The sequence below is a fragment of the Macrotis lagotis genome, chromosome X, assembly GCF_037893015.1.
Source record: "Macrotis lagotis isolate mMagLag1 chromosome X, bilby.v1.9.chrom.fasta, whole genome shotgun sequence".
NCBI lineage: Eukaryota > Metazoa > Chordata > Mammalia > Peramelemorphia > Peramelidae > Macrotis > Macrotis lagotis.
Genome location: NC_133666.1, coordinates 624,571,036 through 624,595,009, shown reverse-complemented (window position 1 = coordinate 624,595,009; position 23,974 = coordinate 624,571,036). Strand labels below are relative to the sequence as shown.

At 45.5% G+C, this 23,974-nt stretch overlaps 1 protein-coding gene across 2 annotated transcripts; it reads left to right on the top strand.

The window, feature by feature from the left end:
* The first annotated feature begins 88 nt into the window (after nucleotides 1–88).
* SLC27A1 (solute carrier family 27 member 1) lies at nucleotides 89–23,688 on the top strand. 2 transcript variants are annotated; one of them, XM_074203268.1, is made up of 13 exons: nucleotides 89–547; nucleotides 3,029–3,196; nucleotides 5,938–6,332; nucleotides 6,894–7,055; nucleotides 7,225–7,294; nucleotides 7,649–7,740; nucleotides 7,870–7,979; nucleotides 17,586–17,795; nucleotides 18,054–18,180; nucleotides 18,305–18,442; nucleotides 22,098–22,262; nucleotides 22,389–22,535; nucleotides 22,667–23,688. In XM_074203268.1, the coding sequence occupies exons 2-13, from the start codon at nucleotides 3,030–3,032 to the stop codon at nucleotides 22,822–22,824; spliced, it is 1,941 nt and encodes a 646-aa protein (XP_074059369.1). In that variant the 5' UTR covers nucleotides 89–547; nucleotide 3,029; the 3' UTR covers nucleotides 22,825–23,688. The 2 variants fall into 2 exon arrangements, with proteins under 2 accessions (XP_074059369.1, XP_074059370.1); XM_074203269.1 differs by lacking the exon at nucleotides 89–547 and adding an exon at nucleotides 1,519–1,535.
* The last annotated feature ends 286 nt before the right edge of the window (nucleotides 23,689–23,974 follow it).

The window sequence follows — 23,974 nt, the reverse complement described above, 5'->3', positions numbered from 1 at the left end:
GGGAAACTAGGGGAAAGGTCACGGAGCTTGTTTGAAAACAAGCATCCCGAGGACCGGGGCGGAGCGGGGAGGGGGGCGGGGACGGGGAGCGAGGGCCGGGGGCCGGGGCTGGGGGACCTGCGCCGAGAGCTTGGAATGAGTGCACTCGCGTGAGAGCTGGGAAAGGCATCTGCCAGAGTTCTCCCGGGCCGGGCATCCCCAGAGCCGGGGTCGGAGCTCTCCCCAGCCCCCAGCCCCAGCCCCCAAGGAGAGAATCGGGGGCGCCGCTCTGGATGGGAACTGGGGGCATCCGCCTGTGACACCGTTGAGGTCCTGATCTGGAAGGCTTGCCTCGGGGGCAGCGGCGCCCGGACACCCCCGGGAACCAGAGATGAGGCTCTTCGTGCCCTCTCGGCGGGAGCCCAGGCTTCCTGCCCGGGGCCTGTGAGAGCCCCTGGCGCTCATCCGCCGAGGCATCTTGGAAGGCAGCACCGCGGAGCTCGGGGCAATCCGAGGGCCTCTGACCGCCCGGCTTTCCATGAGCGCCGGGGAGGAGGACTAACAGGAGGTGAGTGATCCAGGGCCGCGAGCCTGAGCCCGGGGCCTCGGAGCCCTGGGCCGCTGCCGAGTGTTTGTGGCGAAAAGCAGCCGCCCGGGGGCTGGGCGCAGAGTCCAGACTCCCCGGCTGGGGCTCGTTGCGCGTTTCAGCTTCTAAACCGCGCTCCGAGCCTGAGCCCGGAGGGCCAGGGCGGAATCACCGCCCCGCGGCTGCCGGCCCGGCGGGAACAGCCAAGCCCCCGGCATCTAGGTGGCAGCCGCTTCCCGGAGCCCCCAGGTAGCGGGGGGCTCTCCCCTCAGACAGCCCGAGGAGGCCTCTGGAACCCGCTCAGAATCGTGTTTTTAAGTAACTGAAGGAAAGGCCCCGTTTTAAAGCGAATTGAGAGATGCGTGTCCCCCGCCTCCCTCATCTAAGGCCACAGATCCTCGGGGTCCATCCATCCACGGACCCGTCGGGGATCCGTGGACCCCGGTTAAGAATCCCTCATTTGAGAGGGGAGCCGGGCTGTCCGGGCCGGGCCGGCTGCTGAGGGGGCTGGCCCAGCCCGGGAGGTCCAAGAGGCCGAGGCTTCGGCCCGGCGGGGAGCCGGACGCAGGGTGGGGGCCGATGGCTGGGCGCTGCGAGAGCGGACGGGACAGAAAAGCCGGGCTGGACACGCCTCCGCACCCCGGCTTCATTCATTCTCCCCGCATTAGGGGGCGGGCGGTTTGCGGCCGGGGGCGCGCGTCCGCTCGGGGCCTCGGGCTCCACTGCTGCCCGGCGAGGGGCGGGGGGGCGGGGGGCGGCCGAGCTCTGCGCCCGCGGGGGCCCCCTCCTCCTCCCCGCCCCCCAGCCGGGCGGCGGTTGCCGTGGAGACGGAGGGGAGCGGCTGCGCGGCGGCTCTGGCGACCGGATCTCGGCACCGGCGTTTCTGGCCCCCCAGGTACTCTATGGTCCGGACCTCCGGAAGCCGGAGGGGGGAGGGGGAGGGGGCTCGGGGACGGACCGGGGGAGCGAGGTACGTGTGCGCGCGCGCGTTCCCGTGTGTTTTGTGTGTTGCCGTGTGTGAGTTCTCATTGTGCCCTCATCCACTGCCCCTCGCGCCCCATCCTCTCCCCGATCCCTCCCCTGAACCCCAGCAAACTTCGGCCCACAAGCCTGGAAGGGTCCTGAGAGACCACCTGGTCTGGAGCTCCTGTCCCCTCCTCCTCGCTGACCCCCCCCCCCCCACTGTCTCCCTAACTGTCCCTTTTTCACCCTCCCCCTCACTGCCTCGCTGCCCCTCTCACTGTCTCCCATGCTCCCTTCCCAGCCCCTTTTCACTGCCCCCTCACTATCTCCCCCGACTCTCGATCCTCACCTTTACCCCTCCCTCCTCACTGTCCTCCCTTAATAGTCACCACAGTCGCTAGAAAGGTTGGGAGAGAACTACTTGGGCTCCATCTAGTCCAACCTGTACGAAATAAGAATCCCTCATTACCCCTGTTACCGTCTTCCCGACTCCCTGGCCCTCTGGCCCAGTAGTCCCACAAATCACTACATCAGTTAAGAGGGACCTCAGGCTATCTAGTCCACCCCATGTCTAAACATCAGTCTCGTCTGAATTATCCTTCCCTCATCACAGTTGGCAGCATTTTCCCCAATATTCTTTGTCTCCACTCATTCTTCCTACTCACACTGACCCCCACTCCCACCCCTCCCTCACACTCTCTGTCTCCCACTATTCCTTGATACAGCTTTGTCTCCTCACTTCCTTATAATGTATGACCCCCCTTCTCTTCTCCCTCATTGTCTACCCTCCCCCTCACTATTATCTTCATTATTTCCCATTATTCCCTTTTTTCTTGTCATATTTTCCATTCCCATTGTCTCCTTCCTCGTTTTCTGTCCCTTAAATGTTCCCCATTACTGTTCACCCCTCCCAATGACCCCCTCCCCTCCCTACATCCCCTCTCTTAATTTCTTTTTCTTCCCATCTTCCCCCCTTACTCCTCCACTCTCTCTATCCCTGGACTCTTCTCTCTTATTTTTGCTGTCCTCTTCCCCCCCAGGTGACTTGGGCCCCAGTGGCCTCTCCTAGCCCTGTCACTCTCCCTTCTCTCTCCCCCAGCTCTCCCCTTAATCGTGTCCTCCCTTCTCTCTCATCACTTTCTCCTCTTCTTTCTCTCATACTCTTCCCCTCCACACTCCCCTCTCTTTCCCAGCTCCTCTTCCTCACTCCTCTCCACTCTTCTCTAGGATCCCTCAGTCTCTCCAGCTCTCCCTCACTTCAGGCCTTGTTTTTTTATTCTTGTTTACTTCTTCCCCTATTTTCTCCTGCCTTCTCATGGTTCTTCTACCTCTTTCATTTACTTCTTTTTCACGTCAACCTCTTGTTCCTCTACTCACTATCCCCCAATCCCTTCTAAGTCCTATTCAGTGATACCTATTCCTTGCCCCTGCTGTCTATCTGCCTCCTTCCCACAAATATGGCCTTAAGCTAAGAATGATTCTTCCCCTTCTCTCTTGTAGGATGCGGGCTGCTGGCCTCTGCATGGCTTCCCTGGCCTCAGTAGGATTCCTTCGCTTCCTGGGTCTGCCCTGGTCTTGGGGTCTGGCAGCTGCTCTAACCATCTATGTGGGCACTGGAGGTTGGCGTTTCCTGCGCATTATTTTCAAGACAGCTCTAAGGGACCTTTTGTAAGTAAGGGAGATAGTCTATTATAACAAGGGTTATATCAGGAAGAATGGGGACACTGAGGCAGAGCCAAGAGGGGAGCGGATAGTAGCACTGGGTGTTTTGGGAGTAGTGATGGCTGCAGGAGGGGGATGGTATGCTAACTTTTTATTTAAATTGGCTCCATGGTCTTGGCATAGTGAGAACAGTTCGTTACAACTTGTTCTGTCAGAATCTATCACACTTCTCTTGCCCCCCACATAATATAAGGGCCTAATCTTGTTCAGCAAGGAGCTGATGCAGTGGGTGAAGTATGCAGGGTTTGCTTTGTCTCCGTATCTTCCTGGGGGCTCTATGGCTTTCTCAAAATGGAGTCTGCCCTTGGAAGAAGAGATTAGGAGGGTGAAACATATCTGGGGCTGGGCCAGTGAGCAAGAGAAAGGCTCCTTTATCCACTACAAAGGAGTGTGGGCAGGCCCCGAGAGTCTGATGCTAGCAGATGGTTCCCTTCCAATTGGGAGGAAAGTTTGAGGGTTTCTAAGATCTGAAGAGAGTCTTGTTCCTGCTGGAGGGAGGTGAAGGGCAGTCCAAAGTGGGGCAGGAAGGCAGGGTAGGCTGAACAAGACCTAACCCTGATGCCACATGCATTGTCCACAGTTAGAACCCACCCCAGGCTCCTATTGGCACTTCAGACAGAGGTATAAGCAATGAAGATGGAGAAAGCAGGAAAAAGTAGTACTGGGCTAGAGACTGTGTATCTTGCCCTGAAGAGCAGGGTACCTCAATTTCATAAGTTACAGACTATGCCTGCAAGTCATCCCCAATGAACTGGCAATTACTCTGCTGCAGGGAGAGAGAGAGGGGAAGTGGTGCTGGGGAGGGGAGGAGGAGAGGTGATAACAGGGCACAGCTTGGGAAGGGAAGGTGGTGGTAGGAGAGAGGGAAAGGATCAGAACAGAGTAAACAGAGGGAGAGGAAAACTAATGCCATAATAGAGCTGAAGCTTGGCAGGGAGGCAGTGTAAGGGAGATTCCTTAGATCTCCCAGAATAGCTGAGCCCTGAGTACTCATGTTACAGAGTATCTTTATTCTTTCCAGGCCTTTAAAACTTGATTCTCCATCAAATATTTAACTCACTTTCTTTTTTTGATCTCCATGGCCCACCCTCACCCCGACCTGTATATGACTTTTGGCCCTTCTACCATCTTTTCAGCTCTCTTTCCCATGCCCTTCTTGGCATGGTCTTCCAGATTCTCATCTCAATCTCTCCTGTAGATATACTTTGCACTTCACCTCATCCTCAGTAGTCACACTTAGTTCAGACATTTAAGCAGCAAACCCTGATCTAGTCTATGTTTTCTCATAACATTGAGGTAATTATGAATTGAGGTTAAGTTCTTCATGACTAAGAGAGAAAGAGGAGGTTTAATATGACCATTTAAAATAGTAATTTACCAACATAACTTTGCAGATTGGCTGCAAACTACCTCAGAAAACGGAGTGATGAATTGGTAGTTGTATTTATTAAAGCTCTCTAACTGCTGAACAGGTTAATCCTATATTTGGGGCTGCATCTAAGAGGACAATGTATATCCGCCAACACAAGAACCATTTATGTTCTTTGATTTAACTAGAAACACCATTATTCGGCCCTCAGAAATCTATCCCTCAAGTCTTCTAGAATATTTGTGTCAAAAAGTTCCTCTCTCCTGTTCTTTCTCCTTCCTTCTTGCCTCTCTTTCTCTCTACATTCCTCCTCCTTGTTCAGATCTTCTCTATCCCATACCATACAATAGTCAAATTACTGAATTATGTAAGTCCATGACATTCTTTTTGAAAGAGTTGAGATTTGATATACACTGAATGAAACTGTCATCTCTCATTTTCCAATACTGTGACTAATAATCATGCATTCCCTGGAGTCCCAAAGAGTGAGAACCTGGGCTAAGTACCTCTTAGTTTAATTGGATCTTCTGGACGGAGTGGGTTCTAACTCTAACAAGAGAAGACATTTTCTTTAATCATACTAAGTAATGTATAAACGAACCTCTATGAGTCCCAGTAAATTAGTCCTCAAGGTCTGGGTGGCCTCTTTTTAAGTTCTTCTATGAGATTACATGAGCATGCTACCTTGAGTTTGTATGTAATTAGAAATTATATCATGAAGCTTTTCTTTGAGCTAAAAGATCTCCCTGTGGAATTAGGAATTTAACCACTAATTAGGTACTGTTTAACTACACAGCTAATTATGTGTCTTTTATTGCAACCATTTTTTGCATTTTTCTTATTAAAACATGAAATCTAATAAAAAAAATTAAAATTTATTTACCAAAAACTTGTTCAATGGGTCCATCAATATATATTTATTAAGTGTTTTCTATATGAGTACTATATTAAGTACTGGGGATGCCATGACAAAATTGGAACAATTCTTGCCTTCAAGGAATTTGCATTCTACTGGATTATTATGTTTCTTGTCCTTTTTCACTTGCTTCATTATTCCCGCAAGATAGGCCATTACCCACTTCTTTACCCAGAGGAAGAAACTGAGGCAGAAGCTGCTCCAAAGTCCAATAATAAATGTATGCTGCAGTGACCCTGTGATTATTACCCTTTCTTGCCTTGTTTCTCCCTCTTTCAAAATATTTGTATGTTTCTGTTTGGGCAAAACAATGCTCTAAGGCTTCGTGGATCATAGGAGTGGCTGCTGCTATAAATTCTGTCACAGGATTTTTTCCTGATCTCTTTTTTTCCTCTGCTGCAGTGGCCTCTCTGTGTTGATTAGTGTCCGCTATGAGCTCCGACGACACCAGCAGGCCAGACACACCATTCCCTACATCTTTCAGAAGGTGGCCAACCGACAGCCACAAAAAGTGGCCCTAGTAGATGCAGTCACCGGAAAGCAGTGGACATTCCAGCAACTGGATGAGTACTCCAATGCAGTGGCCAACCTGTTCCTACAACTTGGCTTTGGGTCTGGCGATGTGGTTGCGATGTTTCTGGAGGGCCGACCTGAGTTTGTGGGACTGTGGCTTGGCCTTGCCAAGGCAGGAGTGGAGGCTGCCTTGCTCAATGTGAACCTGCGGTTGGAGCCCCTTACCTTCTGCCTCAGCACTTCAGGGGCCAAAGCCCTGATCTTTGGGGGGGAGCTAGCAGCTGGTGAGGCTGGGGGTGGAACAAGGGGTCAGGCTCCACAATATTAAAGCAAAGGTTACTTTTACGTTTGGGGGAGGACTTTCGGAGGTAGGAGGAGGGAGAGCATGGCTCAAAATGGCAAATGACTGGTGGGACCTGGGGACCAGTAGGGTTCTTGGGGAGGGGAGCTAGCTAGACTGAACTGACCAACCCTGGCTTTGAAAAACGTTTCCTGGATCTTTAAGAGAGGGCAAGGAATGGTCTTGTACTTAGGAGAAAAGAACATTACATGCATGTCCAGGTATGTCTGTAGCCTGGGGCTGACAATCATGTTGGAAAGTCAGCACTTGTAGGTATCTCTCAGGGTGGGGGCTAACAAGCATGTCTGTAGGTTTGAGCTGAAACATGTCTATTGACTGAGGTTATCAGGCATATCAGTAGATTGAATATGTATATGAACTAATGATTTCAGGTGGCCTGGGGCCAAGAGGCATAACTTCAGGCTAAGGTTAATAGGTTTTTGGACCAAAGATGGCCATGTATCTTTATGTTAGGGCTAATAGATATACCTTTCATGTGTTTCAGCTATTTCAGAGGTGAGTGCACAACTGGGGAAAAACCTAGTGAAGTTCTGTTCTGGGGATTTTGGGCCAGAAGGTGTTACCCCTGATACTCACCTTCTTGATCCTATGCTCAGTGAGGCCTCCACAGCACCCCCTATGCAGGTGCCCTCTAAAGGGATGGATGGTGAGTCTTGTTTTGGAGATTCCTCCTTGAGACACTCCCTGCCAGTGCCTCTAATGTTGTACTAGTCCTGTTTGCCTTTTTCCCCTCTTCTTCCTCCATCCTCATAGCTTCATAGCCCCATTTCCAATGACAAATCCCAGCACCTCTGATGTTTTCCCTTTCCTTCCAGATCGTCTCTTCTACATCTACACTTCTGGCACAACTGGGATGCCCAAAGCTGCAATTGTGGTTCACAGCAGGTGGGACCGAAAGCTGAGTAAGGGTCTGGATGCTGAGGATTCTTCCTCATCTGCTTGCTTTCCTCTGTGCTTAACACTTTTCCATCCTCCTAATTTATCAGTTTTGTTTTCTTCCTCCTGTCCTTGCCCCAGTCTCAACTTTGCCCCTTCCACACAATCCTTATCTTCCATCCTGCCCTCTCACTTTATCCTTCAGCCTCAGCTCTGATTCCACACTATACCCATCTTCTGCCCTGTCACCACCTCACCTCTTCTCCACATTTCTCCTTGCCCTTGTTCCAAATTACCCTACCTTCACCCCTGTTCACCCCCCCCATGTACCCCCTCTATCCTCATTTCTCCTCTCCTATCCAGATATTATCGAATTGCAGCCTTTGGACACCATGCTTACAAAATGAAACCCTCGGATATAATTTACGATTGTCTCCCTCTGTACCACTCAGCAGGTACTGAAGGGAGTAGTGGAGTTCAGCAACTAATGATGTTGATTGGACCTTGGGAGAGGAGAGGGAGAGGAAGGTAATGAATGGGTGGGTCTGAGGAGGTTTTTAAACCTAATCCTAGTCTCTCTGCAGGAAACATCATGGGGATGGGGCAGTGCCTTCTCTATGGGCTCACAGTTGTCATCAGGAAGAAGTTCTCTGCCAGCCGCTTCTGGGATGACTGCATCAAGCACAACTGCACGGTCAGGGTCCCTTGCCCCACAAAGATGCTGATGCTCCCATTGTATGTTCACAACCAGCTCTTTCTATTATGCCATTTTCCCTCCTTAGCAACTTGTTTGGCTATTTCTTTCCATGTCTCTTCCTTCTCTCTTCTCCCCACATGGTGCCTACCATTTTGTCCCTTCCCTGCTTTAGCTACATGTCTACTCTACAGTCTTGGGTTGGACTTTTTCATCTGGCTCAGTGATTAGTTCACATGCTCCTCTCTCAGTTTCCACACTATTACCTCTGACTAGCTAAGGTTTCTCTTCTGAATAGCAATTAGGTTGCTCATATTTTCCCCTTCTCTCCCCCAAAGCAAGTAGTCAGCGTTTTTGAGGATTTTTAAGGCTTTTCATTTTCTATAGGAAAATAAACAATGGATAAAAAAATAATAAGCATAAGGAAGGTCCCTCTACTAAAGCTCTCCTTTAAGGTTCATCAAACCATAGAAGTGGCCCTAGGCTTTTGAAGGTTTTGCCAATGGAGCATGAACTCTGGTTTTTTTCTTTCAGTTATTTTTAGCCTTGTCCAACTCTTCCTGACTCCATTTGAGGTTTTCTTGGCAAAGATTCTAGATTGGTTTGTCATTTCCATCTCCAGCTCATTTTACAAATGAGCAAACAGAGGCAAACAGGGTTATGTGACTTGTCCAAGGTCACAGAGTTAGGAAATGTGTAAAGCCAGATTTGAACTCAAGAAGAAGTCTTCCTGACTCCAAGCCCAGTGTTCTATTCATTGCATTACTTAGCTGTCCTTAAGTTCTAGCAGGTTTTACCAAAGTCAGAAAGGCATTGAGGCCTGGTGACCTGGTGTTTATCCTTACTAAAATTAGAGAGGTTCATCACTAAAAGGCTGGCTACTATATCTTGAATGGTTTTAGCCACAGAAAATGGAAGATTATCTGCTATGATACAGAGGGAAGCAAGCCAGTTCTGGCAGAGGGAGTATTCACAGGAAGGAAGTCATAGATCCTAGAGGTATTGAAGCAAGTGTGGAGAGAGTTCACAGAAGACTTCAAGATCTCCCAGTAATATCTCCAGTGTTGGTATTGGTCTCCTCTCTTGACTTTTTCACCAACTATTTTCCTTTGTTTCCCCAGACTGGTCAAAATTTTAGCAGACCACTAACTCAATGTGATAAATCATTGGAATAGTCTTGCAACCAAAAAGACTGATGTCACAGTAGACTGTGTTAAAAGAAGGATAGCGTCTAGGCCTATGGAGGTGGTAGTCCTAAAATGATGTTGGTAAAGCTCTTAGTGTAGTATCTAGCTTGTAGTAGGTACTGAATCAATGCCCTTTACCTTCTACTCACCCTAATCAGATCACAACCAGGTTGAGTTCAGTGCCACCTTTGTGAGCCAGTGGGCAGTCAGGATGGTGAAGGGCTGTAAGATCATGTAAAATAAGAATAGATTGCCTGATGAAATTGGAGATGCTAAGCTTGGTGAAGAAAAGCTTTAAGGTGGGAACTTGATAGCTGTCTTCAGACATTTGAAAGGCTACCCTGTGGCAGAGGTATTAGTTCTGCTCATCTCCAGAGGTCAGAATTAGGAAAATAGGCAGAAGCTGTGAAGGTGAAAAAAAGTTCCTACCAACTAGTGCTGCCCCAACATAAACCAGCTTCTCAGTCCCTAGAACTCTGTAGGCCAAGGCTGGGGGATCAAGTGTCATGTTTTGGATCAAGTATGGATGGTTGCTCAGGTGGCTTCTGAGGCATCTTTCAGTCACTAGACTTTGTGACTAGTCTTCTGGATTACTCTTCCATTAATCAGTGTGGCCTCCTCATTTTATAGATAACAAATAAGGTTCAGAGGCGTGAAGTCATAGCAGGTGGCAGATGCAAGGTTTGAACCCAGGCTGATAAGAAATCTCAAACCCATTCTATCCTATTCCACTATTGTCTCAGAAGGAATAGAAGCTGGGAAACCACAGACACAGTTACAGCTAGGCCTGACTAACCCATTCTTCAAACACTCTCACAAGTTATCTCAAAATTTAGTTGAAAAGCAGTATAGAAGAATAATCCATTCTGGGAGTGAGAATTCTGTTCTTTGAAGGTCAAGTAGTTAAAATGTTCCTTTGTCTTCAATATTGTTTATACATACCCATGTCCTTCTCCTAAGTATGAAGTCAAGTATGACTTTGTAAGGAATCACTTTCCTACAAGCAGAAGTCAAAAGATCCCTCACAAAACATGGCATAAACAGGATTCATGTTTTGTTTTGTTTTTTTAGGTTTTTGCAAGGCAGCTGGGGTTACACTTAACTGCCTGCCCAAGGCCAGATGGCTAGGTAATAATTGTCTGAGGCTGGAAGGATTCATGTTTTGGATAAAAGTTGGACCTCTTAGGACTTTTTTAGATCTGAGATTCTCTAGGTCCCCATTTTATGTTCTCTTCTACCTTTTTCTTGTCCTTAACCCTTGTAGCATAAAATAGAGGTGTCAGGGCTGGACTACTAAAGTGGAATACAGCAGATGTTATACATACTGTTTCTATCCTGTCAAATTAGATTAGTTTCCTGATTCCACATCACTAAATGTCTGTTTTCTACTTTGTTATGTAATGCTGAACTAATGTAATTTGCAGATAGGTATGTGGGGTTGGTAGATTATGGTGTTTATCCCGTGAAAGCATTTGAAGGAATTGCTTTATTAGATAGAAGGTTAAATTAGAGGATTTCTAGGGTTTCATCTAAGAATATGAAAAAGTCTTATATTCTTCTGGATGTAATCATAATATATATCCTAGATTGCAGACCAGTTAAGTAGATTTACAGCTGGATGAACAACTATCCCAGCAGAAGAAAGTTGTCTAATCATTCATTGTCAATAATGAGGTATCTAGTAGCATACTATGTCCTTTTTGATGTTTTGTATTTATATATGCTTCCAAAATTATTCCTTTTCTATAGTTATAGAAATGATTTACATGAAGACACAGAAGGCATGTTTTTTAGATTTGTAGGTGACAGGGGGCGGCTAGGTGGTACAGTGGATAAAGCACTGGCCCTGGAGTCAGGAGTACCTGGGTTCAAATCTGGTCTCAGACACTTAATTACCTAGCTGTGTGGCCTTGGGCAAGCCACTTAATCCCATTGCCTAGCCAAAACCTAAAAAAAACCCCAAAAACCAGAAAACAAACAAACAAAAAAACCCCTTCACACCTAGATTTGTAGGTGACATAAAATTAGGAGGGAGAGATAGATGGATAGATAGATAGATAGATAGAGATAGATCTCAAGTGAGAAAGTAAGACCAAATCCATAAAGAACACAGGAATAAGTGTCAAGTCCTGAATGCAGATTTTTAAAGTCCTGTACATTTGATATGTACAGGATTTGGAAGTCCTGATTTGGCAGAAGTTTAGATAAAAAGTGGGATTTTAGGTTTATGACAAATGTATTTTGCATCGGTGACCTGACTAGCAAAAAAGTCATCATAATCTTGGGCAAGATTAATAAATGTAGAGTCTCTAGACCATGGGCTCTTCCTAGGTCAATGAACTTTTAAAATATATATATTTTGATAACTGTTTTAATATAATTGGTTTTCTTTATAAGTTATTTTATGTATTTAAAAATCTTATTTTAAGAATGGGTCCCTGGGGCAGTTAGGTGGTATAGTGGATAAAGCACCGGCTCTGGAGTCAGGAGTACCTGGGTTCAAATCCGGCCTCAGACACTTAATAATTACCTAGCTGTGTGGTCTTGGGCAAGCCACTTCACCCCATTTGCCTTGCAAAAAACAAAAAACAAAAACAACAACTACAAAAAGAATGGGTCCCTGTGCTAAATTAGATTACCAAGAGATGAAGAACCCCTTCTCTAAATGAAGGGAGATGATATTGTATTCTTCAAAGGTCACACCATACCTGAAGTATATGTTCAATTCTGGGCACCACATTTTAAGAGGAATTTTGAGATTGTTCCACAAAAATATTCTTGAGTTCTCAAAGGTTATTATAGAAGAGCACAAGCACAATCAGGCTTCATATTTAGTCCCAGCAAGAACTTATATCTGATACGCAAGAACCACACTAGCCAAATACAGAAAAAAAAGCTTGTTACAGAGGGTTGGCTACTAGGTAGGAATTATTTTGGCCATAGCAACTCACGAAAAAGATACAAATACAAAATGTCCTCGAATCCTATAAAGCCCTCTTTTGCTTTGTCAGTCAGTGATAGAAAGGGGGCAGAAGATGCTAAGAATCCAAGTTCTTGGATTGTCTATAATCACTATTAGTTTACTTGTTGAATCTTTTCATTGAAATTCTGCATTCCGATGGTCAAGATGGCATACTACTTGAGCAACTGAACTATATATCTCTTTTGACATAAATGATGGACACTTTGATGGATATATGATCTTTTTGTTATGGGTACTTTTTCCAGGAATGCAGAACTAAAAGCAATCCAATCAGCATTTCTTTCTTTTTTTTTGGTAAGGCAGTAGGGTTAAGTGACTTGCCCAAGGTCACACAGCTAGGTAATTATTAAGTGTCTGAGGCTAGATTTGAACTCAGGTCCTCCTGACTCCAGGGCTGGTGCTCTATCCACTGTGCTACCTAGCTGCCCCTCAATCAGCATTTCTTAACCGACTACATACAACCTTCCTATCCTGGGTATCTCTTGGTCATCCATATAATATGCTGAAGGCCTCTGTTTATAGTTCTTGATGTTGCATGGCTGTCATTGGAGCACAGAAGCTGACCACAAGTTTTCCCTTGCTTTCACACTGACTGATCCTTCTCTCTTTCTAGTCCAGTTTTTCTGTGATGACATACTTGCTCCCAGTTCCTCAATTTCCATGAGCTGCTGCTATTTATATCCAGTTGCTCTTTGGGTGAACTTTAATTTCAAATCTTTAGACACTGTGACATTCCATGATTCATAGCCTTATCATTGGTACAAGCTAAAGGGAAAGATGGTTCACAGGTTCTACTTGGAGAGGGAAATAAAAGAGTTGGAAAAGTTGCATTTAGTTATGTACCTAAAATCAACAAGAAACATAACTTCATGGGACAGGTTGGAGTTCTTACGAACAATTTAAAAAATATCGCCATGAAGATAATTATAGCTTATGCTACAACAGTTAATGCAGATGATAAACTAATATAAAACTTTATGAAGAACTTGAGGTGTTTTTCAAATTAAGTTATACATATACTTTGATTTAATATACTTGATGATTTCATTGCAAAAGTAGATGGGACACAGATGGCAAAGAAAATTGTTGAAAATATAGTTTGAAATAATTACCTAGCTGTGTGGCCTTGGGCAAGCCACTTAACCCCATTTCCTTGCAAAAAGCCTAAATACATATATGTATAGTTTGAGGCTCAGGGGAGGAAGAGCCAAGATGGCAGAGTAAAGGCACAGACTTGCCTGAGCTCTCCCCCAAACCATTCCAAAAACCTTTAAATAGTGACTCTAATCCAATTCCTCAGTGACAGAACCCACAACAAGACTGAATGAAACAATCTTCCAATCCATGACAACTTGGAAGATCAGCAGAAAGGTCTGCTGCCCTGGGGTAAGAGATGAGCATAGAGAAGTGCAGGCCATGCTGAAGCAAACTGACCCTGGTTATCCAGGAAGAGACAGCAGGGTGCCTAGGTCAGTGGCAGTGGTGGCAGTTTCCAGCCCTCTCAGCCCAGGGATTGCCAATGACAACTTGGAAGGTTGGTAGGAAAACTGCTGCACCAAGGTGACAGTGGAGCCCAGTCTAGCGCAGGCCTCAGCAGCACAGCCTGGACCCCAGCAGATCAGGAACAGACCTTGGGAGCCACTGAATCAGCAGTGACAGCTGCTTCTGGAACTCTCAGCCCATGGATGGTAAAGGGCTTAGAAGGAAATTACAGGGGTCTCTTTGTTATCCCTGAGGCAAGACTCTGTTGATTTGCCCATACTCAGATCTGGGTCAGTCTGGGACCCCAGTCCCAAGAAAAGGAGCAGTAGCACAGCAGAGATTGCTGTTGCAGCAGAGCTAGAACCCTCCTCACAGTTCTAGAGTAGAAAGGAGCGCTGGCGATCACCCAGAGAACAGGCCAGGAGAGTAGTCATAACATGTCCTTAGATTTTAAGAGCTTAGAAGAATGAAAAACTTGCATATCCCAAAAAAGTATGTCTGAAAACAGCTATTAAAAACTCTCAGAAGTTTGGGACTATACATCCTCCACTTGGAAGCAGAGCCTCACCTTAATGAAGAATTAAGGAAATAGAGGAAATGAGTTAATAACAGAAGAAGAAAAAAATCTCTCCATAAGGTAACTGGTGATAGGGAAGATCAAAACACACACACTCAGAAGAAGATAACAAAGTCAAAGCTTCTACATCTAAAGCTTCCAAGAAAAATAGGAATTGGGTTCAGGCTTTGGAAAGACCTCAAAAAGAATTTTGAAAATCAAGTAAGGGAGATAGAAGAAAAATTTGGAGGAGAAATGAGAGGGATGTGGGAAAACATGAAAACCAATGCAGCAGCTTGGTGAAGGAGATACAAAAAAAAATTGAAGAAAATAACATCTTAAAAATCAAACTCGATCAAATGGAAAAAGAGGTCCAAAAAAGTCAATGAGAAGAATGCCTTAAAAAGCAGAACTGACCAAATGGAAAAGGAGATATAAAAACTCACTAAAGAAAATAATTCCTTAAAATATAGAATGGGACAAGAAAATAATTCCTTAAAATATAGAATGGGACAAAGGGAAGCTGATGACTTTGTGAAAAATCAAGAAACAATAAAAGAAAATTCAATGAAGAAGTAGAAGAAAATGTGAAATATCTCATTGGAAAAAACTGACTTGGAAAACAGATCCAGGAGAGATAACTTAAAATTATTTGACTGTCTGAAAGCCATGACCACAGAAAGAATCTAGACATCATTTTTCAAGAAATTATCAAGGAAAACTACCCTAATATTCTAGAAGCACGGGGTAAAATAGAAATTGAAAGAATCCACCAATCACTTCCTGAAAGAGATCTCAAGATGAAAACTGCCCGGAATATTATAGACAAATTTCAGATCTCTCAGGTCAAGGAGGAAATATGGCAAGTAGCCAGAAAGAAGCAATTCAAATTCAATTATACAGACAGAATAACACAAGATTTAGCAGCTTCTACATTAAGGGATTGTAGGAGGGATTGGAAGGATACTCTGGAAGGCAAAAGAGTTTGAATTATAACCAAAAATCAACTGCCCAGAAAAAAACAAATATTCTTTTAGGGGAAAAGATGTAAATTCAGTGAAATAGGAGACTTTCAAATTTTCCTGATGAAACAACCAGAGCTGAACAGAAAATTTGATCTTCAAATACAAGACTCGGGGGAAGCAAAAAGATAAATAGGAAAGGCAAATCATTAGGGATTTAATGATGTTGAACTGTTTATATTCCTGCATGGGAAGAAGATATTGACAACTCACATGAATTCATTTATGAGGGCAGTGAGAAAGAGCAGATATAGGCAAGGCACAGGTGGAAGTTGAATTTAAAAGGAAAATATATTAAAAAGATGGTAGTTAATGGGCAAGAGAAAAATGTACTGGGAGAAAGGGGAAGGAGGTAGAATGGGGGAAGTTATTTCACATAAAAGAGGCAAGAAAAAGCTTTTGCAGTGGAGTTGGAAGGGGGGGGTGAGGGAAAGTGAGTGAGCCTTACTATCATCAGAATTGGCTCAGGGAATAACAGACACTCAACTGGGTAAAGAAATCTATCTTGCCCTAGAGGAAAGTTGGAAGAAAGAGGGTAGGGGTAGGAGGGAAGATTGTTGGGGGGATAGTCATATGCAAAATACTTTTGAGGAGGGAATGGGTGAAAGGAGAGAGAATAGAGTAAAAGGGAGTGGAGGGAATAGGATGGAGGGTGATACAGTTAGCAATGGCAACTGTGGGAAAAATATTGAAACAAATTTCTGCGACAAAAAGCTCATTTCTCAAACACAGAACTGAGTCAAATTATAAAAAATAAGAGCCATTCACCATTTGATAAATAATCCAAAGATGTGAACAGTTTTCAGATGAGGTAATTAATGGTATCTAAATCATTTTTTAAAAAATGCCCTAACTCTCTATTGATAGGAGAAATGTGGATTGGAACAATTCTGAAGTATCTTAAACCTTTTGGATTGGCGAATAGGACAGAGAGAGAAAGTGACTGGTGTTTAAGGGGATGTAGGAAAAATAGACATTAACACTCTGTTGGAGGAGTTGTGAAAGGATTCAATAATTCTGTAGAGCAATTTGGAACTATGTCCAAAGGACTATAAAACCATGCCCATCCTTTGACCTAGCAATGTCACTACCAGGTCTATATTCCAGGAAAAAACAGGAAGGAAAAGGACCTATATGTACAAGGATCTTATACCAGCTCTTTTCTGTTGGCAAGAAATTTGAAATTGGGAGAATGCCCATCAACTGGGGAATGGATGAACAAATTATGGTAAATGATTATGATGAAATGCTATTCTGATTATAAGAAATGATGAACAGAATGCTCTCAATAAAAAAAAAAAACTTGTGTGTGCAGATGAAATGGGAAATGTACTGTATACAAAGTAAGTGATGTAGGATGCTCAGCTATGAATGATTTACCTTTACTCAGCAATGCTGTGACCCAAAAGAACTCTGAAGGAATTTTGATAAAGAATACTAAAAAGACAGAGGTGTAAGGATGTCTGAATGTAGATTGAAGCATGTTTTATTTTTAAACTTTATCTTTCTTGAGGTTTTTTTTTGGGGGGTGTTATGTTCACTTTTAACATGACAGTTGTGGTAATATTTTTCATTATTACTCATTTTTAACCTATATTAAATAACTTGCTTTCTTAATGAGGTGGATTGGGGTGGGAGGAAGGGAGAGAGAGAGTTTGGAATTCGAGGTTCTAAAAGTGAATGTTGAAACTTGTTGCATTTAACTGGGGAAAAATAGAAATAAAAAAATAAAATATAGTTTGAGATTGAGAAATGAAATATGATAACAAGCTATAGGATACTCAGAAGTCTTTTACCCCAAATTCGTGAATTCTTTATTTAGATGGGTTGAAAGGCTCTGGATCATTGAAGAATATCATAAAACTTAAAAAATGATGATTACAGTTAAAGTATTAATTAAATAGTTAAAAATTTTAAATACTTAAATCAGGAATCAGATGGCTTCTTCCTAATATGGGCATCATTTCAGAAGCAGTTGTCTTTATGCAGTCAAATCTGCTGATCAGAGAAAAAATCAGTCCTAACTCTGCTACAGGGATGATTTGGAAGCTCAGTATGAGGAAGTACTGTTGCTAACAACTCAAGTGTAGACAAAGGAACAGGAACAGGCTTTAGGAATAGTCAGATGGAGGCCTAATCACCCTTTTTAGTTGGATCTCAGGGTGATCCATCAACCCTGATCTTCTCTGAGGGTGCCTGTCCCTCTCATCTTTGTTTCCTCTCCCTCAGTATTTAATATCCCTAATGATCATATTTATTCCTGCCTTGTCTCTAGTGCTACCTTATCCATGCTCTCTGCTATATGTGTCCCCTGGTGACATCTCTACCCTGCCACAATAATTTTACTTCTGTCCTGTCTTCCCTCACTCCTATCAGGTGGTTCAGTACATTGGTGAAATATGCCGTTACCTTCTGAAACAGCCTGTACGGCCAGCAGAGAACCAGCACCACGTGCGCCTAGCTGTAGGCAATGGACTCAGACCTGCCATCTGGGAGGAATTCACCTGCCGTTTTGGGGTCCAGCAGATTGGAGAATTCTATGGTGCAACTGAATGCAACTGCAGCATCGCTAACTTAGATGGAAAGGTGGGAAAGGCAAATAGGATCTGGGGGAGGTAGGTGAGAGCCATGGTGGTGGCCCAGCTGGGCATGGCCATGGAAGACATAGAGGATAAGCAAGAGCTAAAAATAAGAACTTCCAAATTCTATAGGGTGATCATATTTAACTATATGAATGATGAGTAGCAATGCCTGTGGTGTATAGCATGTTTCCTTCCCCACCCCCCAATAATTCCTCCCTCAACTTGATACCTTATATTTTCTCTCTCCTTCCACCTGGCCTAGGTGGGGGCATGTGGTTTCAATAGCCGGATCCTGCCCAATGTGTACCCAATCCGTCTGGTGAAGGTGAATGAGGATACAATGGAATTGCTGAGGGATGCCCAGGGACTCTGCATTCCCTGCCAGCCTGGTGAGGGGGAAGAGGGGAGTATCTACTCTAAGCACCCAATTAAGCCCCCACCTATTAGATCATCTCTGTTTTCCAGAAATCCCAGATTCATCCTGTAGCTGACATATATACTTCTGATCCCTAGGGGAGCCTGGCCTTCTAGTTGGGCAGATCAATCAGCAAGATCCACTTCGCCGGTTTGATGGATATGTCAGTGAGAGTGCAACTAACAAGAAAATAGCATATAATGTGTTTCGGAAAGGGGACAGTGCCTACCTCTCAGGTACTGCTAAACCTTATCACTGATGTACGCCTCAAACCTGCTTTACTTTTCAAATACTCCCTAATCCCTACCGAGCTTTAAGGAACTGTTTCTCCTTACCTCTAACCTACCCTTGAGATACTGCTCCACCTACTTCTTTGATACCTTCTGATAATGGCACCTTGGCTAGAGATTAATCTGGTACAGTTTTTTTATAATATATATTTTTAATTTTTTAAAATTTATTTAATATTTATTCTCATTTTGTACAATGTTTTTATACATTAATAAAATATTCTTGTTTAAGAGTAAACAAAATACCCCCTCCCCCAAAAAATATAGACTCACTTGAGTGTTAAAGGGGAGAGAAAAAGATTACAATTAAAATTAAAAAAATAGTAATAATTGTAGGTATGCCCAGGTGGTACAATGGACAGAGCACCAGCCCTGGAGCCAGGAGCACCCAAGCCCATATCCAGCCCCGTACACCCAACAATCACCCAGTTGTGTGACATGCAAGCCACTCCAACCCCACTGCCCTGCATAAACCAAAAAAAAACATAAAATAAAATAAAATAGTAATAATAGTAGGGGTGGTTGGGTGATGGACAGAGCATTGGCCCTTGAGCCAGGAGCACCCGGGTCCAAATCCAGCCTCAGACACCCAACGATCACCCTGCTATGCGGGCTCAGGCAGGCCACCCTGCCCCATTTGCCCTGCCCCCCAAAAATAATAATAATAAAAAATGTTCTTCAGTCTGTGTTCCAACACCACCAACTCTGTCACAGATGGATCACATTCTTTATGATAAGTCCATCACAAAAGTTACTTCCATATTTTTCCACCATTGCCATTGCTGATTGCAACTCCCTCCTTTTGTATTTCTCCACTACCATGTACTATATTTTCTCTCTCCTTTCATTGACTCTGTTGTAGGGTAGCTGAGTGGCACAGCAGACAGATCCCTGACCCTGGGGCCAAGAGGCCCTGAGCCCCCATACCACCCCTAAAGCCCAGCATCCACCTGGCTCTATGGTCCCGGACAGGCCATCCCATCCCAGCCCCTTGTAAGAAGTAAAAAAGAAAATGTGTTATATCTGACCACTCTCCCCCTGTGGTCCATCCTCTCCTCCTTCATTCACATCCCCACCCCTTCCCCCTGTCCCCCTTCTCTCCTTCTTACTCCAGATGCCTATACCCCATTGAGTATATATATGTTGTTTCCTCTCCTAGCCACCTCTGATGAGAGTGAAGATTCCCTCATTCCCCCTTGCCTCCCCCCCTTCCATATCATTGCAATAACTCATTGTAATAAAGAAAAATCTTATTATATGAAATATCTTGGCCTATTCCCCCCCTCTCCTTTTTCTTTCTCCCATTACATTTCCCTTTTTTCTATTGACTCCATTTTTACACCATATTTTATCATCAAATTCAGCTTTCTCCTGTGCTTCATCTATAAAAGCTTCTACCTACTCTGTTAATTGAGAAAGTTCATATGAGTACTATCAGTGTCATTTTTCTATACAGGAATATATGCAGTTCATCATCATTAAGTCCCTCATATTTTCCCCTTCTTCAATCTCTATGCTTCACCTGAGTCCTGTATTTGAAGATTGAACCTTCTGTTCTGCTCTGGCCCTTCCAACAGGAACATTTGAAATTCCCCTGGTTCATTGAAAATCCACTTTTTCTCTGGAAGAGGACATTCATTTTTGCTGGGTAGTTGATTCTGGGTTGCATTCTAAGCTCTTTTGCCTTCCAGTATATTATATTTCAAGCCCTACGAGCTTTTAATGTAGTTGCTGCTAAGTCCTTTGAGATCCTGATTATAGCTCCATGGTATTTGAATTGTGTCCTTCTGGCTGCTTGTAATATTTTCTCTTTGACTTGGGAGTTCTGGAACTTGGCTATAATATTCGTGGGAGTTGTTTTTTTGGGATCTCTTCCTCAGGGTGACCTGTGGATTCTCTCCATTTCTATTTTGCCCTCTGCTTCTAGGATATCAGGGCAATTTTCCTGTAGTAATTCTTTGAAAATGATGTCAAGGTAGGGGCGGCTAGGTGGTGTAGTGGATAAAGCACCAGCCTTGGAGTCAGGAGTACCTGGGTTCAAATCTGGTCTCAAACACTTAATAATTACCTAGCTGTGTGGCCTTGGGCAAGCCACTTAACCCCATTTGCCTTGCAAAAACCTAAAAAAAAATGATGTCAAGGCTCTTTTCCTGATCATGACTTTCATTCCAATAATTTTTAACTTATCTTTCCTAAGTCTGTTTTCCATAGCAGTTGTTTTTTCAATGAGATATTTCACATTTTCTTATAATTTTTCATTTTTTTGGTTTTGAAGTATTGAGTCCTGATTTCTCATAAATTCAGCAATCTCCCTGAGTTCTATTCTTTGTCTGAAGGACTTGTTTTCCTCAGAGAGCTTTCTTATCTCTTATTCCATCTGGCCAATTCTGCTTTTTAAAGCATTCTTCTCAATAACTTTTTGAACTGTTTTATCCATTTGACCTAAGCTGGTTTTTAGCATGCTATTTTCTTCAGCATTTTTTTTGGATTTCCTTGACTGAGCTGCTGACTTCATTTTCATGTTTTTTCTGCATCTCTCTCATTTCTTTTCCCAGTTTTTCTTCTAACTCCCTCATTTGATTTTCAAAGCCTTTTTTGAGCTCTGTCATAGCCTAAGCCCAATTTCTGTTTTTCTTGGAATCTTTAGATGCAGGAGCTTGTGCTTCCTCATCTTCAGACTGAGTGTTTTGATCCTTCTTGGGCTCACAGGCAAAATATTTCTCAGTGGTGTTCCTTGTTTCTCTACTTGCTCATTTTTCCAGTCTAAGCCTGTTTTTGGGGTGCATCCTGAGCTTTTGGGACACTCCCACAAGGGTCTCAGTGTGTGAGGCTCTGTCCTCCCTCCTGGTCTGTGAATGGCCATATGTGCCCTCCTCTGCCACAGGGCTGAGGTTGGGGGGGCCTGCTGTTCTATGGGGGGGCCTAGACTGCGATCAGGATCTGAATGTGGTCAGAACCCCAGTGTCCTGTTCCAGGGGCAGAGCTTGCCAGTCTCTCTCTTCACTCCCCTCCCTAGGTTCAATGGGCTCATGCCCTAAGGGCTTCTGCTTACTGGCTGTGCCTGCTTCTGTTTCCTGGATCTGGACTGCCTTGGCCACTTGCTGTGTGCCCTGAGGGCTGGGCTTCACGTGCTAGCTCTGGCAGAGGTCCCCCCTTCCCCCAATTTGTGCTAGGTGCTCCCTGGGGTGTAGGTCAGGAAACTGCCCTGCTGCAGCTCCCAGTGCCCTGGGACTGCCTCTGGGAGGCTGAAGTTCTTTTGCTCTGGTGGGCCACCCCTCTGGTGGGCTGCCTCCCAACCCCGGGGGAGCACACCATATGCCCAGCCCACCTTCCTTCACCTCCTTTCTGTTCTTTTCCAGGTTACCTTGAGTAGGAGAACTGCCTCACTGGGTCCCTCTGTGGGTTCTGTCTCTCGAAAATTTAGTTAGAGTTCTTAGTTTAGAAGTTTTATGAGAGAGCACCTAAGACATGGTCCTCTCTTGTTGCCATCTTGGCTCTGCCTAATTTGGTATAGTTTAGAATAGGGCTTTGGTCATAAAGGGTTTAAGGTTCCCTAGCAGTTCAGTATTCCACAGTAGCTCTTCTTAACATCTTTTAACAGGAGATGTGTTGATGATGGATGAACTTGGCTACATGTATTTCCGGGATCGAAGTGGAGATACATTTCGCTGGCGTGGGGAGAATGTCTCCACAACTGAGGTGGAAGGCGTTCTAAGCCGTGTTCTGGGCCAGACTGACGTGGCAGTTTATGGGGTGGATGTACCAGGCAAGGAGCCCGGGTGGAACAGGATCCGGGTGGGATTTGGGAAGTGGTTTGGGGGAATTTGGGGACTGAAAGTCTTAGAGAAGTCAAGGGGTCTGGGAACATTCTCAGCATATAACCCTATTGTAGGAGTGGAAGGTAAGGCTGGCATGGCTGCCATTGCCGATCCCAGTGCTACACTGAACCCCAACGTCCTGTACCAGGAGCTACAGAGAGTACTTCCACCATATGCCCGCCCCATCTTCCTTCGCCTCCTGCCTCAGGTGGACACAACTGGTATATTCATATCTTTTATTTCATAAAATTTTGATTTATCTAGTTCTGGGGTCTTGCTCTGCCCTGGGGGCCACACTCTACACCCCACTTTGCTGGCTGGGTAGTTGTTTTGTTTCCTATTTATTCTACAGGGACCTTCAAGATCCAGAAAACACGGCTTCAGAGAGAAGGATTTGACCTGCATCAGACATCAGACCGACTGTTCTTCCTGGACTTGAAGCAAGGGAGATATATCCCCATGGATGAAAGTGTCTACACTGGCATTTGCACAGGAGCCTTCTCCCTTTAACAGCGCTCACTGCCCCATCCCTTGCCCTCTTCTTCCCTGGCAGTGATGGATGGGACTGAGGACAGCAACCATAACCTTGCCCTGTCCTACCTTGCATCCAGCCAGTCTCCTACTTCCCAAAGAATGGGTGTGGTGGGGGAGGGCATAAATTGGACTAATGGGATTTATCAAAATTGTTTCCTAAGCCCTTCCCTGAACCTTCTCTCAGGTCAGGGTTCTGGTTCAAGCAGGAACAGAAGCTGGACAGGACTTAGAGGATTCTACAGAGCATTCTCGGGGTTGCTGGAGTATTTGAGGCTTATCGGAGGTTCAGAATTCTAAGCGTTTCAGCCCACGTGGTTCTTTGGATATTTTCCAGATGGGGGTTCACTGTCCCAGAATGGGGTGCTGAGTGGGTGTGGGTCTTCTCCAGGCTGGCTGGATGGCATTATGGGACAGGGTGTGGGAGCGGCCACCAATCCCGCTCCCAGCAAGACCATTTATCCTGCTTTTCGTTGCTACTTAACAGACTGTCCCGGGCGGGAGGGCTCCATCCTGCCTGCTTCTTCGGTTGTGCCTTAGGGAACCCTCGGGCATTGGTCACCGGGTCCCAGTACTCACTCACTCGTACTTCAATTTAAGCTTCAGGAGCGGACTCGCCCCCATCTCGAGCCCCGCGGACAGGACGGGCCTGGGAAGCCGGGGACCCGGGGGCTGTGCTGGGCCCGAGTTAACTGGAGAGCGCCCCCCCCCCCCCCCCCCCGACTGTGCAGTCCCCTCGGACAGACCCCCGCGGCTCAGGCGGGGCCGAGGCCGCGCCCACACCCGCCCGGGCTTTCAGGCAGTTTTATTTTTTAGTTCGAGTTAAATAAACTTGAGAACACGCTCTGGTGCAACAGTTCAGGCCGGCGGGGTGCGGGCGAGCCTGGGAGGAAGGGAGCGGGGGGCGTGACGGCAACCAGGGGTCCCTGTTCGGGGAGGAGGAGGACAGCTGCCCCCGGGCCCTCTCCCGGGCCGCGGGCCCCGCTCCGCCTCGGTCCCCGGGGGAGCCGCACCCAGCGCGGAAGCGTTTGCGCGTGCTCTTCCGCCCGGACTGGCGCTACTTCCGCCCGGTGCCGAGGCCGCGCCCCACGCCGCGCGCCGCCGCCGGTTCCCCTCCCGCAGCCCCGCA

What these genes read in the sequence shown, in the direction of transcription:
- SLC27A1 (XM_074203268.1), top strand. Translation starts at nt 3,030, where the DNA reads ATGCGGGCTGCTGGCCTCTGCATGGCTTCCCTGGCCTCAGTAGGATTC. An exon ending in TCGCTAACTTAGATGGAAAG is followed by an intron (nt 17,796 to 18,053) that starts GTGGGAAAGGCA and finishes CACCTGGCCTAG; the next exon opens with GTGGGGGCATGTGGTTTCAA. An exon ending in GGACAGTGCCTACCTCTCAG is followed by an intron (nt 18,443 to 22,097) that starts GTACTGCTAAAC and finishes ATCTTTTAACAG; the next exon opens with GAGATGTGTTGATGATGGAT.